The following is a 19,020-nucleotide window of genomic DNA, read 5'->3' as shown; positions in this document are numbered from 1 at the left end:
GGATTACAAGGCTGAGTCATCACTATGGATACAGCTTTTATAGTTCTCCATTTGTTGCACTTGTTTGGAGGTCATGCTGTGCACTTTCGTATATTTTTTGATGCCATTTCTGTTTTTGTTTTGTTTACAATTTGTCGTTTACTTGTGACCACAGAAGTAAAAAATCTGTCATGGAACCGAACGGAAAATATATAATTTTAACATTTCACTTTTTGGTAAGTTGACCTATTGGTGCTGCAGTGACTGAATTTATAGTCTGATTTAATTACATTTTAAAGGGATAGTTCAGGTTTCTTGCAGTGTCTCTCTCTCACTGATAACATGGCTGCTGGCAGGGGAAAATAGGATCATCAGATTTTAGTCTCTTAACAAAAGGCTCACCTCGTGTGTATGCTTTTTTTATCTCTCTGTTACAACAGTCTTTTTAAGCTTGAGCCTGAAGTTCGTAGACAGCTAAATCCCCAACACCAAAGTCCATGGAGAAAATCAGCGATTCAAGCTCACAGCTGCAGGTCTACTGCTGCCTCGTTTGGTAAGTTTGTGTGACCAAACAAAGGATTTAAAACACCAAAGTCAAAGAATAACTTCATTTTGAGGTTAGTGATGGATGAAGCAGTGGATCAACATTGTTTGTGCTGTGATGTAAAATCTCTGGTTTTCTCTATGGACTTTGGTGCGAGGAGTGAGCAGTTTTCCAGCCGCAAAATAACTTTTAATTTATTCGCATTATGAGGAAGTACTAATTAAAATTAGTACTTCCTTCTGTCCCTGCCGTCAGCCATGTCATCAGTGAGAGTAAATACCAGAATTAGAAAATAGAAATGGTGGTGAGCTCATCATCGCTCTTGGGCAAAAAACTTCACAAAAACCTGAGCTGTCCCTTTAAGGTTTCAGCGCATTTGGGTACTTCAAAATGTGCCAATTTATACTTTTTTTCACCCTGAGAAGAAACTGAGAGTAATTTCTTTCTTTTTTTGGTTTGCTCCTCAGGTGTTTAATTCTGCTTCTTCTCATAAATCCTCACCTGGAAGCACAATGAACGTGAGCAGCGAGTCTAAGTTTGTAGATACTGTCTCAGGGCAGCGTATGCTTCCCCCCTGGTCTCGCACATCTGTCGATGCTGGGCCTGAGTCTTATGCAGCCAGCCTGCGCTCTCCAAACAGATGGAGAACACAGATGGTTTTCTCCAAGAGCGTTTATTCATTTCAAGTAAAAGAAGACACAGTTCCAGGTTAGTCGCCCATGCACTGACGCCTTCCTTCCTTGTGTAAATTAGACACAAACACGTTGCAGAAAACGTTAAATGTGTACAACAGTGACCTCTAGCTGTTAAAACGGTTACTCTGATAGATTTTAGTGCGTCAGCAACAGGCGGACATTGCAAATTAAAAGTGTGTTTGCTTTTGTTCAGCAGTTGAGAATGATCACATGATGAGAGGAAGCAACAAAACAACAACAATGGAGCATAAATATATTGTTTATGTTAAATATCGACTGGAAAATTTTATGAGCGAAAGAGAGCGAGAGTTAAAATTGGATTGGAATTGGAGTACTGACGATTTTTATGTTAGCCAGAAACATCACGATACGATATTATCATGATATTTAAGTCACAATATGATATTATCATATTTAAATCACAATACGATATTATCACGATATTTAAGTCACAATACGATATTATCACGATATTTAAGTCACAATATGATATTATCATATTTAAATCACAATACGATATTATCGTATTTAAATCACAATACGATATTATCGTATTTAAATCACAATACGATATTATCATGATATTTAAGTCACAATACGATATTATCACAATATTTAAGTCACAATACGATATTATCATGATATTGCATAATACTGCGTATCTGCAAAATCATGTATATATGTGATATACTATCCTGAGAGTGAGCACTTGGCGCCATCTAGTGGACGTAAACATCAATGGATTTTTTTAATGACACGGAAAAGTTTAATATGTAATTGTGACATTAGTTTATACTCATAAAATATTATACTTGCGGTGTCTCAAAACCGGTATTATATTGCCACACCAAATATCGCATAATATTTCACTGTATCGATTTACTGTTCACCACCATTTAGCATTTCCAACTCATAATAGCTAGCTGCTCTGTGCTTAATCTGCTGATAACACATTTGTTGAAGTGCTATTTTAAGAATATTCCCGCTGTGCCATTGTTATCATTGAAGCCAGTATTTCAATTTTTAATTTCCTGCCTTAATATAACAACTTTCCAACATTTGAAAAACAATATTATGGTATTTATAATTTGTAGGATTATAAACACATTTCTGTGTTTGATAATGTTTCTAAAATCTGCCCCGTGATGACATGCAGGAACAGTTGTGGGAAAGGTGGAGGCAGAGTCCCAGGCTCTCACGCCTATCACATATTCAGTGCAGGAGGATGACGGAGAGAACCTGTTCCTCCTCAGCCCTCTCTCGGGAGAGTTCCTATTATCCCGCAGCCTGGATTTCGAAGCACAGAGGTTCTACATTCTCACAGTGGTGCTGCAGCAGGGGGGTCTGCAGGTGTCCAGTGTCAGGGTTTACTTCAGTGTCCTGGATGTCAACGACAACCCCCCTGTTTTCAGCCAGGATAACTTCTCCGCTTCAATACTGGAAGACGCGCGGGTTGGCACTTGTTTCCTGTCCCTGAACGTGTCAGACAAGGATGAAGGTGAGTGGTACAAGTACAAAAATGATGAAACCATTTTAAATTAAGCAAACAAAAATAGTTTTTAGTTCATCAATAGTTAGAGGTCGTTTCATATTAACTGCTCATCCTGCAGTCTTCATTCACAAAAGACTTGTGCCTCCAGAGAGGGATTTATGCGTCTATGCAATTAAATCCACTTTTTACAGTTCAGCCAAATGCTAATAAGTGTGATATATAAACACAAGTACCTTCTGTATGAGTCATAACAGAACAGATGGAACCAACAAAGAGACTGAGGAGCAAAGACGAAAAATCCAGGCAGGGACAGACAACCAAAGAGGGAGGAATTAGGATTAAGACAGGAATTAAATCTCAACCAAACTCACAAGGAAGAAACTACAACAGAAAAAGTAGGAAATTAAGTAAACTAAATGTATTTTAGCCAACAAATATCTAGAAGTAATTTCATTAATGTTTTTACTGTAGTAAATCCTGACCAGACAGTGTAAAAAAGTACTCAATCAATCAAACAAACAAAAGGCAAAACGTGTTAAACAAAAACTGAAAAAAGGAACAAATGAAAAGCAGATCAGCAGACAGGAATAAAACTTGACATGAAGCAAACAAGACGACCCAACAAAGAACTACACTAGAGAAGCAGGAATAATCAAAAACAGGTGAGACACATAGGACTCAGGTGAATCACATTAGGGCAGGGCAGACAATCAACAGGGAAGACAGGACAGGAAGTCAAACTTAACAAGGTACACACACTAGGAAGAATTACAAAAATAAAACAGAAACACAGCAACAAAAAGTCGAAACAGACTAAATGTCTAAAAGGTTATCCAGGGGTCGTGACACAAGAAAGAAACTACGACATGAAACTGGAAACTGGAATAACCAAACCTGATATAAATACTAGAGAAAGTCACAAACAAAACACAAATACAACAAAACAAATGAATGTAATTATAAACTACATTATAACTGATGGTTACAGGTACATCAAGGCCATAACTAAAGATTGGTATCGACAACCAGATTAAACTAATACCGTTCCATCATTTGTCAACGCCAACGAATCAACAATCACCTACACAAATGATACCACTTTGTTTTATGTTAGTCAAAAAATGGTAAGGCAGTTCACTAGCAAGTTCCGCTTCCCACCAATCTCCATCTTTGGGCTCGCTTTGCTATAATTAATGAGAACAAAACAACTTGTGTGTCGTGTCTCATTAACGGTTAACACCATACCATAGTATTAGGTTAAAATTCATCCTCCTTAATGTCCTATACACACATTTTCCATAGATTACCAGGCCATTACTTAGTGTTTCCTACTGAAATAATATGTTATCATAATATTAAGTCACTATTCCAAACATATTACCATGTTGTTACAGTTACTATCTCGTAAAATGTTCCCCTTTTCCTCCACCAGGTGACAGTGGAGAGCTGAAACTCAAAGTGCTTGACGGCGACAAAGAGACACTTTTCTTCATAAACTCAGCTGGTCGTTTGTGTCTCAACAAAGAGTTGGACAGAGAGAGACAGTCCGCATATAATCTGACTGTGGCAGCTCATGACTGTGTCCAGCAGCCGGCGTCCTCACAGCTCACCGCCACCGCACACGTCACTGTGCTCGTCCTCGATGTCAACGATAACGCCCCCGTGTTTGTGTCGGCCAAAAGTGTCAGCGCACCAGAGGACACTGCAGTTGGCGCTATTGTCACGACTGTACATGCTGAGGATGAGGACGCTGGGTCCAACGGGGACGTCTTATATTATTTAATTGGCTCCTCTAGTGGTACGTTCAGCATCGGTGACAGGAGTGGACACGTCTACCTGGAGGAGACATTAGATAGAGAACACGTGGACGCTCTGACTCTGACTATAACCGCTATGGACAGAGGCTCACCCAGGATGGAGACCACTATGAGTCTCACGGTGCACGTCAAGGACGCAAACGACCATGACCCTAAGTTTTCACAAGACGTCTACACGCTGACAGTGAGAGAGGACGTCCCCAGAGGTACGAGCTTGTTCCAGGTTCAGGCCCATGATCAAGACGACGGGCCGAACGGACAAGTGCGCTACATGCTGAACCAGACGAGTCCGTTTATGGTGGACGCAGTTCGAGGTGTAGTAACAGTCATGGGAAAACTGGACAGAGAGAAGGACTCGAACTATGACCTTGTGATAAAAGCCTTAGATCGGGGAAACATACCCAGATCTGCTGTGGCTGCTTTCAGAGTCACAGTGTTGGACGTTAACGACTTTGTGCCCCAGTTTTCTCCTGAGACACTGATCATACACGTCCTGGAGAATGAGGAGGACCCGTCTCTGCTGACACATCAGGTGCTTCTGCGTGTTATTTAACTCAATGTAGGTTACAAAATGTTGTTTGTTTTTTTTATTTTTGGACTCCTTATATTGTTTTTGGTTTTTTTGACCAGGTTTCAGCTTTGGATGAAGATTTGGGGGTCAACGGCCAACTTTCTTATTCCATACAGAATGGTAACAGAGACGGTTCATTCTCCATTACTCCCAATGGCACCTTTCAGATCTTACACAGCCTGGACAGAGAGAAGGAATCACTATATATCATAACTATTACTGCAGTTGATTCAGGTAATATTAGTTCCATGTATTGAAAACTCATTCACTCTCAATCTCAAACCAAGGGCTGGATCCTCACGAGTGTGCAGCCAATGGAGGAGATGATTCCGTTGGCAGCACACTCAGGCAGGCCGTACAACAAGGAATTAAATGCCACCTTCCACTGTTCAAAGTCCTAAATCAAAGTTTATTCCCACCCCTCACAGCCTGAGGGCCCTGGCATACTTGTGCACAGTGCGTTCAAACCCAACGCGCACCATACGCATAACGTGAATTGCTTCATCAACACGCAACTCCCACATTTTGGTGTGTGGACAGCACAACTAAACTTCTTGCCCCACCAATAGGTACAGCCCAAGTCACCAACATTTCGGCAACAGTAGAAGTAGTCGCCAAGGATAGTCATCCAAGACTCAACCTGGCGACCCACGATCTGGCTCAAACCCCGACGGTCCTTTCATCTGTGAACCAGACATGTCTGAGGGAGTTCTTCTTTGTTAGGACTGCGTCCTAGTCCCTGCGTCCAGACTTACTGTACCGCTACCCGGTGAAGTAGGATACTACAGGACCCTGACGCGGAAGAATACCAGGGCCTTGACTGCTGGTTTAACCCTTAATCAGCCCTAGGTTCAACTCAGTATTGAAACTGGTGATCTTCTTGCTGTGAGCCAACAATGCTAGCCTTTTTCAAAACTGTAGCACTTCATGTCAAGTTCATACCACTTGTCAACTTAGTTCTCATAATGCTGATTAAGCCTCTTGGTTCGACATGACTGTTTTTCTCAGTTTAACAGTGTTAAGATCTTATTTAGCCTGGCAACATTCCCACGCTGCACAGAGGAAGTGATTTGTTTAATGTCAACACACACTGAGGAAAACGCAACAAAATGTCCTCAAAAGATTTCAGATCTGAATTCTACAGCTCAAAAAACCCAGTTGTTCAGTCATTTGATAAGATAAACGCTTCTTGGTCCCACCTGTTCCTGCTCTGCTGCTACTCACAACACAAACTCTCTCTTCGTCAAGTCTAATAATTATAACAACAACAAAATCATGAAATATTAGATATACTGTATCATATCTCAGACATAGTTTCATTTCTGTTTGAGCAATCACGTCAAGCATTTTGATCATGAATGTCACTTTTTTTATTTTCAAGGGTTGCCACCATTAACAGGAACTCTTACTGTGCATGTCATCGTGGACGATGTGAATGATCACAGACCAGAGTTTACTGAGGAAGTCTACAACACCATAGTCTACGAGGACAGTCCACCAGGAACGGTGTTTGCCATGATAACAGCGTCTGACCACGATGACGGACTCAATAGTGAAATAAGGTAAACAGAACTTAAGGAGATAGTACTGTGGACCTGCCTGCAAGCTGGAAACGGACAGCATGGTTGCCAGCAGTGACCAAAGGTCAAATAAAAAAGAAACTTGGCCAGATAACAGAAAGTACACCCAATAATGTCTATGCCTGCTGAAGTTTGCAATATCTTAAAAATATGTTTCCATTTTCTGAGGACAAACAAAGGTTAAACCACTAACTCTTCCAAACTTTAATGGACATGGAAAGTCTATGGATAAATGTAGCGTTTATAGCTTGTGGGGAAACAGAAGCTGTTTGAATTGGTTCAAACACAGTGACAAGAATGCATATACAGTATTAACTTACTGATGGAGGCAGCAGTGGAATAACTCCTGTGTGCCATGATGATAAATTGCCGATTTTCTCTCTGGACTTTGGTTCAGGGATTGAGCTGTTAACAATCTTCAGGTTCCAGCAAGAAAAGACGGTCCACTGGTGAAATAAAGCACCAAACATATTCTTATGATGTCACCGGCTTAAGCAGACATAGAGTTTGTTCGGTGAACCTTTTGTTAAATGGCTAAAATCTGTGTTTCTGCGTCTGTACAGAAAGAATGACATGCAGCACAGTTAGTATTGATAATGTAGTACATACATCATCACTTTAAAAAACTTCTGTTTTGTACAATTGCCTCTATGCTGCTGCACATGGCTTAATACAACAATATAGTGCAATACACTGACAGAGAATGGACTGTTTTCCCCACAGATATTTCACAGATAACCCTGACGTACCTTTTGCCATTGAGGAAACATCTGGAGAGTTGCTAACGACCGATGTCTTGGACAGGGAGACAGTAGCCATCTACAATTTGACAGTGATTAGCAGCGACAAACATCCCACTGAGCCTCTGTCGAGCTCAGTGCTCGTCACTGTGATTATTGGAGACATCAATGACCATTGGCCTCAGTTTACAAACAGTCCCTATGTGGCACACGTGCCCTCTGAACTGCCTCCAGGTGAGAGCTTTGTGTTATAATTATATGTATAAAACATTGAATTAATTAAAAAGTTTCAATAAGTATGTCGTTATAAGATTAAGAATAGGTTGAGAATAACCCTTAAGGTCAGAGTCTTTCCTTACGAAGGCCACCACTGTGTGCAGACCACCACAGTCGAACACATACAAATGTTTCCTTGTATTCTTAGTGTGTCTTACACGACAAAAAGCATGGCATAAACCAATAAGGAAAAAATAGGAAATGATTGAGAGTGTGGGAGAGTCCATGACACAAGCCAATCATGGCACTTGGACGTATATATGCACTTATAACCCTCAAAAAATTTAACTTGTATGGGCAATGCCATTTTTGAAAATGATACTTTTCAGAGTCTTTCTACTTTGATTGATTTTAACATGATTTATTATTATAGTATGTTCAAATGGACTCAAACCCCACATGTAACCCTTGTGTTTTTTATGTTCCCCATTTACATTGTCGTGCTATTTGCTTCCTGATTTTTTTCCCCCCCCCACAGGCTCCATCGTTTGTGCCGTGAGTGCAACAGACGATGACACTGACATGAACGCAGATCTACATTATTCACTTTCTGGCCCAAGTTCAGATCTGTTTTACATTGATCCATACAGCGGCACCGTGTTCACCTCAAGAGCTCTGCGGAGGGCAGAAGATATCATCGTCAACATACATGTGGAAGATGCAGAAGAAAACCCCAAATCTGACACCACAACCATGAGTATCAGGTTTCAAAATGTCTCTGACTTTCCACAGATGAATGTGGACGTTCTGAATTATTCCTTCTCCGAGGACGAGCCAGTAGGAACATTAGTCGCCTTGGTCTCTGCTGTGAGCGTCCGAGCCGAACCTGTTTCTTTCTATATATCTTCTGGAAACTATGAAGATGTGTTCCACGTGGACCAAATCAGTGGAGTGCTGATAGTAGAGAAGCCTCTGGATTATGAGAACAAAAAGGAGTTTACTTTGTTGCTGGAAGCCAGAGACTCCGGGTCGCCGCCGTTCTCATCGTTTGCGGAAATCCGCGTAAACGTCAGTGACGTAAACGACAACTTCCCGCAGTTCACAGAAGCTGAGTACAGGTGTGAGGTTTTCGAGAACTCCCCACCGTCGTGGGTTTGTGACATTCTCGCGATCGATGCCGACTCTGGCAGTTACGGCACAGTGTGGTACAACATAGCAGAAGGAAACGATGATCACTTTTTTACCATTGACCCTGAAAATGGTTTATTGAGCACCACTGACAGTCTAGACAGAGAAAACGTCCCTGAGTTCACTTTGATTGTTGAAGCTGCAGAGATAGATAATCCTCTTTATAAAGACAGAACAACTGTTATCATTGCTGTTCTGGACAGGAATGACAACCCACCTCGGTTTCCACACATTTTTCTTGCAGAGGTACCTGAGGATTCCCCGGTTGGGCACACAGTTGTAAAAGTCACCTCAACTGATGATGACACTAGTCCTAATGCAGTTGTTAATTACTCTATTGCTGACCAAAGCGATAATATGGCTTTTAATATTGACTTTACCACTGGCTACGTCACAGTTGAAAGACCTCTGGACAGAGAGATGCAGGATCATTATGTCCTGAGGGTAAACTGTAACGATTCAGCATGGAGCATAAGCACAGACGTCACAATCATAATTACAGATGTTAACGATAATAGACCAGTATTTTCCAATCATTTTTACAACGCTGTCCTCCCTGAAACGAAAGATCAAGAGGTTTTTGTGTTGCAGGTTGTTGCGACAGATGCAGATATTGGGCAGAATGGTGAGATTTTATACGTTATTGAACCTCCAATCGAGGAGTTTTGGGTGAGTGCTTCTTTTGGTGAAATCTATACGAAGCAGCCATTAATGTTACAGACATTAACTTTTGATATCTACCAGTTTACTGTCACTGCTTTTGATTGTGGCAGTGCTCCCCTGTACAGTAACACCACGGTCTCCATAAGATTAGAGCTGTATAATCACAACCCACCAATGTTCCTGCCTCTGCAGCCTCTGATTGCGATCCCATATCACATGGCTGTGGGAAATGAGGTGGTCCAGTTTACGGCAGTAGATCTGGATGTCAGTAATAGCAGTGCTGGTATCCAGTACTCTTTAAATGGAGGCAATGCATCTGATTTCTTCTGGATCCAAGCCGACGATGGGAAAGTCCAATTAAAGCAAAGTTTGACAGAGAGCATAAACTCGTTTCTCACTTTAATAGTTGTCGCAAAAGACCAGGGCATACCGCCTTTATCTTCACAGACTCACGTCACTTTTGAAATTACGGGGAGGAATCAATATTCTCCGAGCTTTAGAGAGCCAAACGTCACTTTCTCCATTCCTGAGGACTTACCAGCGGGATCTGTTATTGGCAGAATTCAAGCAGAAGATGGAGACTATGGTCCCAATGGTGTGATCGCGTACTGCATCGTCCCAGCAAATCTACCATTACTGTTCTCTGTAGGAGAAGTCTCTGGGTTGCTAACACTGACCAAAGAGCTCGACTTTGAAAGAGAAGTTATTTACCATCTTCAAATCAAAGCCACAGATGGTGGCTGGATCTCAAAAACAGGCATGATGAATATTACAATTGTGGTTATGGATGTGAATGACAATCCCCCAGTGTTATCGTTCTCAGAGTTTCTCACTTTAGTGCCTGAAAACTCAGAAATTGGAACAAATGTCTTGGACGTGAAAGCTACAGACGCTGATTCAGGCCTAAACGCACAAATAGTCTACTCCCTTATTGCAGGCCATGTGGATAAATTTGCCATTGACCCAAGGAGTGGCACAATCACCACTTTGGATGTGTTTGATTATGAGCAAGAGCAGATCTTTGACGTGACAGTCAAAGCCTCAAATATTGGGGGTCATAATTTATTTACTTTGGCTCATGTTGTCATCCAGATCGTGGACGTCAATGAGTTCACACCTGCGTTCACAAAGATGGAGTTTAACTTTTCAGTTTTTAAAAATGTGCCTGTTGGAACTGTTGTGGGGAAGATAACAGCCACAGATGATGACCAGGGCCCCGAAGGTCAGGTGTTTTACCTCATGTTTGGCCAAAATAAACATATGGGCTTCAATATTCACAAACTCTCTGGAGAAATCTACACAACCGGCAGTTTGAGGAAACACAGCAACAGTGATATAGTTTTAAAAGTTCTGGCAAAGAACTCCGGTGTCATCACCGGAGTGAATGTGGATGAAAGTTTGGTCCACATCAGTGTGTTTGACACTAACGATGCACCCGTGTTCACCTCTGCGATTTATTTGGCGAATGTGACAGAGGACAGCCCGGTTGGGACATCTGTGATAACAGTTAGTGCTCTGGATCAGGACTCCATCTTGGACTGGAATCGTGTCTTCTTCAGCATTGAAGGTGGAAACACAAACTTGTCGTTTGCCATTGAGCCACTTAGTGGCGTTATTTCAGTGAATTCTCCTCTTGACAGAGAAACGTTTGAAATTTATAACCTGACCGTTACAGCTACTGATAATGGCTCTCCACCAGCCACTGGCACTACCAATGTGCTCGTGTCTATTGGCGACATTAACGACAACACCCCGAAACTTACATTAACCAAGGCTCAAGTGAAGGAAAATCAGCCTCAAGGTACCATCGTTACCAGGTTAAACGCATCAGATTTGGATATTCCACCAAATCAGGGGCCTTTTATGTACTGGTTAGTAAACCCTTCTACAGATAGTGCTTTTTCACTGACTCCTGACGGAGTTTTATTCACAACAAGGCCTATTGATAGGGAATTAACGCCCATATATCGGATTCTGCTGGCTGTTAGAGACGCAGGGATTCCCGTGCTGTCATCCACAACAACGTTCCATATCCGGATAGTGGACGAAAACGACAACCCCTCACTGCCTAGGAATATCTTCATCGAGGTGAAATATTTTGGTAGTTCTTTCCAAGGGGGTATGCTCGGAAACGTCCACCCGGAAGATCCGGATGAGGCCGATACATTTACCTGCAGTGTCAAAAGTGGGCCACTGAACATGTTCACGATACCCAACGGCACATGTGAGTTGTGGTCGTCCCCTTTTCAAGGCGAGGCTACGTTTAACGTCACCATCGAGGCTGCAGACCAGTTTCACGTGCCAGTGAACAACAGCATCTATGTGAAGTACAAAGGCTTCACAAACGCCTCTATAGACAGCTGTATTTTGTTCTACGTGTCCTCATCCTCAATGGAAGAGTTCTTATCGAACAAGTATTTGAGGTTTGTGAAAGCTCTGGACAGTCTGTTTAACCAACAGGCCTCGAAGACGCATGTATTTGGAATCAAAAGTATCGGCAGTGAAATCCTCATGTTGGCTGCGGTGAAAAATTACAACGGTGAGTATCTCAGCAGAGAGGTAGCCAGAGGCATCTCGACTGCCCATAAGAAACTACTGGAGTCTCAGAGCAATGTGAGCATATCTCACATCACCAGCGACCCGTGTCTCACCAGCCTTTGTCAGAACGGTGCAGTGTGCAACAAAAACATTTACATCAGCCAGGATGTTGCTGTGCTCGAAAGCCTTGGCGTGATCTTTGTGTCACCGCAGAAGGAGGTTTTCAACTGCACCTGTCCCGCTGGCTTCAGTGGGACACTGTGCGAAGACGACAATGACGAATGTGAGGCGAATCCCTGCGAAAATGAAGGCACGTGTGAGAATACAGCAGGAAGTTTCTACTGTCACTGTCAAAGTGGATTTTCTGGCTCCTTCTGCTCCACTGATGGAGAAAAATGCCTGGAGGTAAAATGCCAGAATGGAGGAACTTGTATTCATAAACAGGATGGGTATTACTGTCACTGTGAGCCTGGATTTGAAGGTAGATTTTTTTTAATCATTATTATTATTTCAGGTTTTATATATGAAATATAAAAAAATGACTTGATGTGGATATGGTCTGTATGAAATGCATTTTTCCAGGTGAAACATGTGCGCAGATCATCGATCACTGTAAATCAAACTCCTGTTTCCAGGGAAACTGTGTCAACTCAGTGACAGGATTCTCATGTCAGTGTCCCTTTGGTAAGAATATCTGAGAAATGTGTTAGTCTGTCATGCAGCCACAGAGATATTTGGATGAAAATACATTGTAACGTGATATGTATTACACTTTTTACTAAACATTTTTCATGTTTAGTAATCACGTTTTTACAATAAAGTTTTCATGTTATGACCTGATACGTGTCACGTTTTTATAATAAAGTCATGATACGGATCACGTTTTTACAATAAAGTCAATTAAGTTATGTATTATTTTGTTAAACTGTTATAATGCGATATGTATTACGTTTTTACACAAAACCTTTCATGTTATAATGTGTATCACTTCTTTTACTTTTTTACAAACGTATCACTTCATGAAACTGATTTATATTTATTTTTTGCTCAAATTGCAGTATCACGTTGCCACAGAAAACCTCCTATTATTTAATGTATTTAATCTTTTTTTTTAGGAGTCACTGGGGTGCACTGTGAGGAAAACAGTTATGGCTTCGAGGAACTGTCCTTTATGGAGTTTCCCCCATTAGACCGCAGGACTAATTTAATTTCTCTCGAGTTTGCAACAGTGCAGAGTAATTCCATGCTAATTTACAACCCGGGAGGATTGTCCAACAGGGATTATTTTGCTCTGGAGATACTGGAAGGGACCATACATCTCTCCTACAACCTGGGCTCAGGACCAGTGAGACTGCAGACTAAAAAGCAAGTGGCAGATGGACATTTTCACAGCGTCTCTGTGAGGAGGATTGGCAGTGTGAGTATTCAACATGTCTGCATAAACACACAATCAATCATATTTGTGAGATGAGAAACTGGAGTAAAGCTTTGGGCCTTCAACAGATGGGTTCTCTACATGTGGACAACTGCACTGATGTTGAGAACAGCGGGTTTTGTTTTTCCCAGAGCGACAGCAGCAGCTCAGAGAGGTAGCAGAGAAATACACGACTACTTGTTCATAATCTCTATTTTCAGCCTTTTCAGCCTATATTCATATACAACTTCTTTTTTAATCAGGACCCTGGACGTCGGCAACAATAATATGACATTTGGAGGAATGAGGACAATTGAGTTTATTTCTCTGCAACCTGCACCGATAAAAACCCATGACTTTGTTGGATGTATTCGAAACATTCACGTCAATGGCATCCAGCTCAGACCGTCAACGGCCCTGGCAACGTACAACATTCGTGATAGGTAAGCCTATAAAGCTGTTAGTAAAAAGGTTTTTAAAATTTGTTGTTGTCTTCTACTTATCTGGGTTATCTAGGAAGCCCAGACAGTCCTCTCCCCAGCGAATTGTGCCAGCTCCTCCAAGGGGACTCAAAGGCGTTCCCAGGCATGTCAGGAGATGTAATCCCTCCAGCCCCAATGTCTCCTCCTGGAAGGACATGAAGCACCTCCCCAGGCCTGGAGGCATCCTAACTAGATGACCCAAACCACCTCAGGTGGCTCCTCTCAACGTGGATGAGCAGCGGTTTTGTTGTTCGAGCTCCTCACCCTATCTCTAAGGCTGAATCTGGCGCCCCTACACAGGAAACTCATTTCATCCGCCTGCATTCGCGATCTCCTTCTCTTGGTCCCAAAGCTCATGGCCATAAGTGAGGGTTGGAACATACTGTAGGTCGTAAATCGAGAGCTTCACCTTCTGGCTTAGCTCCCGTTTTACCACAACAGACTGGTTGAGCCTGTGTGCAAGAAAGAACAAATACAAGTATTTAACGCAGAAAATACGCTCACTGGCCACTTTAATTGGTACAATGGAGAACAAGTGAAGCGGCATCTGTTGTGGTTTTGTACTGCCCATCCTCTTCAAAGTTCAACACATTGTGAGATATGAGATGGTCTTCTGGTTACTTGGGTTGTGTGGCAATTTGATTTATCTCAAAACAGTTCCTTCATTATCCTCTGATGACTGGTAGATCAGCAGTGTCTGAAATAATCACCTTTCTTCTCTATTTTCATGCTCTGTTTGAACGTCAGCAGGTCATCTTCCCACCGTCTACATGCTTAGTTAAAAGTATTAAGTGCCTACTAATTTTCAAAGTGGGAGGTTGTAAAGTGGGGTTTAGGGGATGCATTTAAAATTAAACACAACTTAACACTGTGTCATGAGTGAGTGCTATAACTTTTTAACCTTTGTTTTTAAGGTGTCCTCGAGCAACAGTGTCACCCTGTCACAGTGACCCATGTAAAAATGGTGGTGTGTGCCGTGACGTCTGGTCTGACTTCGTTTGTGAGTGCAAGAGCCCTTTTATTGGAAGCGACTGTGCCACAGGCAAGATAAAATGCTATACTATGAAACCTGGGTTCAAGAAAATGTTATATTTGATTCATATCTTAATTTGAAAGATCCAACATTAGTTTAATTTTTTTTGGATGGGTTAGAAATACCTTGTGTTCCACTTTTTTTTTAACAGAAATGTCAGCGGAAGTTGTTTTGCGATTCAGCGGGAATGACTACGTAGAGTATGTCATCAAGGAGCGATTCAGAAGAGACTTCCTGCTAAAAGAGTCGCTCAGTGACAAAAACGAGGGAAGCGACAAAGACCAAACAGTGATGAGCATCAAGTTTAGGACCAAAGACAGCGGAGTATTATTGTTTGTTATCGGACAGACGGGATTCATTGTGTTGACGGTGAGTATGAAAATCATTTAGATACACGTTACATACATTGTTATTGTATTTATAGTGGAAACATAAACCAGTTTTTTCCATCTCATTCAGATAAAAGACAGAAAGCCTTTGTGCCTCTTTAAAGAGTCACAGTCGGGACACCTGTTAGAGTTCACTGTGGACGCCACAGTGGCTGACGGCCTCTGGCATGTCCTGTCCTTGTCCAGCGGTGGACACGTCATGTTTCTCACTCTGGATGGAAAAGCAGTCTTGAACATCACTGACAGACGCATGGACCTCACTCCGGCTCGTGTGGAAAAGATCGTTCTGGGCGCAGCTCTGACAGACGACGCAAAGCTCCAGCAGCCAGGTGAGATTTATGGTGCTTTCAAAACTACTGGGCTGAGACCGTCTAGAGAGGGTGGTAGTACTCTAGTAGTACCTGGTAGTACCAGGTAGTACCTGATGCGTCTTTGGAATACAAACTGTCCAGTAAATAGGTCATTATTAGCCTCCAGGAGAAGGTATATGTTCTTCTCATCTTCATCAGATGTAGTGGAAAAGGGGCTGGCCTTGGATTTTCGAGCCAACAAACGGTCCTCCCGAGCAGTTGTCTTGCGGGGTCTGCCGGACCTGGGCTTGTCAAAAACATCTCCAGTGTCTTCAAATCTTTTTCTTATTCTTCGTACTTGACGCTGTGACACATTGAAGCCACCTCAGCAGTGGATCTGGTCTTCAGCCTCTTGATAATCAATGCTTTGGTCTCAGGGTGAATCTGTTGAAAATGTTGTCAGAGGTCAAGCTGCAGTTGATGTGAAGGTCTGGTGTGCTGGGGTTCTTTTTATACACATCCACTAATTGATTGATCATTTATTGATCACAGGTGAGGCTGTAATCGAGGATTGGGTGCATCGGCGACAAGACTTTTGTCTTTGCAAAAACTGACTCAGTGGGCTTTACCAAGCTGTGAAAAGTGATAGAATGCTTTTCAACAGTTTCGTTTGGCACCAAAACATTATTTCAAAAGCTGTTGGGATTGAAATTAGCCATTTCTTGTAAAAAAAAATTGATTAGACATATATTTGAGGGGCACTTGAGGTCAACTTGTACCCAAGTGACAAGACTTTTGTCAGGGACTGACATGTGGTATTGTTTTCTCGGCATAACCTAGCTGTTCACTCAAATTGGAAATGGTCAAACTACTGAACACTGGTGTATCACCATCCAGAGAACATTACACCGCAAAGTTCCCACATAATTCTGAACAAAATAAAGGTATGAAAACACCCTTACAGCAATTTCCAATTGAAATCAGCTGATTTTGGACCCTGATCCCAATCTGATGTTGTTGCAATTGAGTATCTTTGCATGTTTTTTGTGTATTATTTAGTCTTATGAAAGTGACTTAAAATGAACTGAGTTGACTCATAAATATGTAATTCCTGTTGTTGATGACGCATGTAAAAAGGTATCAGTGTGCACATACACAGTCGTTGTTATCAACGTCAACTGTCTAATCTGAACTAAAAATTTAACTGAATTGGAATCAAACAATTTGATGTAAAATGTGCTTATGTATTGACAGGTTTCTCTGGATGCCTTCAGGACTTCACTGTGACTGGTTACACTCTGCCTGCCACCGGACACAACGTGATGGTGGACATCAGGCCCAGCAGGTCTCTCACGAAGTCCAGCTGTGTCTCTCCAGGTTTCTGCCTCCCCTCGCCCTGCTCCGATCAGGACCCTGCCAGAAGACACTGTCTCTCTGGACAATGTCCAGACCAGTGGAGCTGTGGACCCATTGGGCAGAACAGATCCTGCATCTGTTTACATAACCTCTCCGACTCCGCCTGTGATATCTGCATCTCCACGACAGGAAGCAGTGATCGGTGCTCTGAAACGCAGGGCAGCGCGTCTCTGTGGCTCATAGCTGTGATCCTTCCACTGACCTCTGGCCTGGTTATTATCGGAATGTTTGTTGTCTTTTATAGAGTGAGGCGACGGAATTCACAGCGTCAAAGTTTGCCACAGAAGACAGAGGACGGGGCCGACAATGCAGCTTTCTGTTTTGATGACAACCGTCCTCTCACAAATGCTGCATCTGCGGGAAAAGAGAGACAACGTGAGCCAACGGGTGCTGATCAGCAGAGGACAAGTGTCGACTTGTACTCTGATGCCAGTCCTTCAAATATTCACCCACAGCCCAAGAGTGAGCTGGATTATTGTGAAATCGGCAGCATTTCAAGTGCGTCTCAGTCAGACTCCGCCTCGCTGAAGCTCAGCTGTCACAAGCACTTCTACGGCACAAAGCGCGTGAAAGCTGATTCTAAACAGTGGAGGGATTTGAAGATGCTGTTGACAGGATTTCAGAAGAAGGATTCCAGTGAAGAGACAGCCAAATGTCCCCTTACACCTAGCGTCACGGCTTCTCCAGACAAACAGCTGATTAGTAGGCTTGATGCAGAGCAACCGCAGCTCACGTCACCTGCTTTTATGAAGACGGTTCCACAGTCACAGCTTCCAGAACCCGTGCAATGTCTCACATGTGAAGAAATCTGCAAACTAAACGCTCCTCTGGAGCAAAGCACGTCAAGTGAAGTTCTCCTGGGGGCTAAACCTGCCGATTCCGCCGCCGCAACCGTCTCATCTGACAGTGAAACAGACAGCACGTTCACCTGCTCAGAGTCTGAGTACGGACAGTTCTCCGTCGTCAAACATGGACATGAACAGCAAGGCATTTTGCCCGTGGGCGCATTATTCAAACAGAACCGTTGTTCTGGTGCACGTCAACAGAAATACGAGGGTCTGTCCTCCAGTAAGTTTGAGCAATGGGAGAATATTTTAAACACGCATCTACCTTTTAGCAGCTACGTGCCCGTGTTTGAGGATATCGCTTGTTTACCTTTGGACACCAGTCATAGCAATGATGTGCAAAGTGACGTAGAAGAAATTATTTGATTTAATTATAATCTGTCCTTTCAATTGAGAAGGAATCAACCTCTCATGCTGTTCATTTATAAAGCCCTAGGACTGTAGTTCCTATTATACCTCGCATCTCGACTCACTGCTACATTTCCATTGGAGAATTTAGAGTTTTATAATCTGTTTTTCTTGATCTGTTAGTTGCCTTATGTCATGTTATGTTATGTACTGCCCCTGCTAAATAAAATTTGAACGAAATGTAAAAAAAAACAACAACAACACACATTTCATTTAATGTTTATTTAGGGTACAATCAGTGAGATAATGTTCAGTCTACCTCCTGAAGTCTCTGACCTGAATTCCACAGACAATTCATTCAAAGTTATTATTTTAAACAGAGAATTCTGGATTTGTTTAAGGTTTTGTTGTCCTTTTTCTGTGTGTGTGTGTGTGTGTGTGTGAGAGAGAGAGTGGTTGTCATCTCCCATGGCAGCTAATAGGGCACACCTGGTTTCAATCACTCGTCCACTTCCATATAAAGGCTTGGTCATTATCCTTTTCACCATGCTGCCAGATTGTTCTGTCCTTCAAGTTTGAGCCATGTCATTCTCAAGTGTTTGCCATCATTTTTTGGTCATTTCCCCCCCACCCCCTTTAACTTTGAATTGGAGCATAAACATTGAAGTCAACTGATTTAAATTCACAAGCAGAGGAAGGATGTTTCTTGAAGCCTGAGTCCAGAGCTGCTCTGAAGACATGGGTCACGAAACTGAATTATAAAAATAGTGAAATGCAAAC

The 19,020-nt window shown here is 42.3% G+C and overlaps 1 protein-coding gene across 1 annotated transcript; it reads left to right on the top strand.

Annotated features, from left to right (window-relative positions):
• The first annotated feature begins 1,035 nt into the window (after nt 1-1,035).
• On the top strand, nt 1,036-18,490 carry LOC122773527 (protocadherin Fat 4). Its single transcript, XM_044032286.1, has 15 exons — nt 1,036-1,231; nt 2,375-2,716; nt 4,143-5,059; nt 5,158-5,218; nt 6,480-6,660; nt 7,402-7,652; nt 8,173-12,504; nt 12,606-12,707; nt 13,139-13,440; nt 13,527-13,612; nt 13,701-13,880; nt 14,834-14,961; nt 15,104-15,321; nt 15,412-15,670; nt 16,886-18,490. The coding sequence occupies exons 1-15, from the start codon at nt 1,036-1,038 to the stop codon at nt 18,256-18,258; spliced, it is 8,928 nt and encodes a 2,975-aa protein (XP_043888221.1). The 3' UTR covers nt 18,259-18,490.
• The last annotated feature ends 530 nt before the right edge of the window (nt 18,491-19,020 follow it).

Source organism: Solea senegalensis, linkage group LG8, assembly GCF_019176455.1.
Source record: "Solea senegalensis isolate Sse05_10M linkage group LG8, IFAPA_SoseM_1, whole genome shotgun sequence".
Taxonomy (NCBI): Eukaryota; Metazoa; Chordata; class Actinopteri; order Pleuronectiformes; family Soleidae; genus Solea; species Solea senegalensis.
This window is presented reverse-complemented; position numbering and strand designations above follow the sequence as displayed.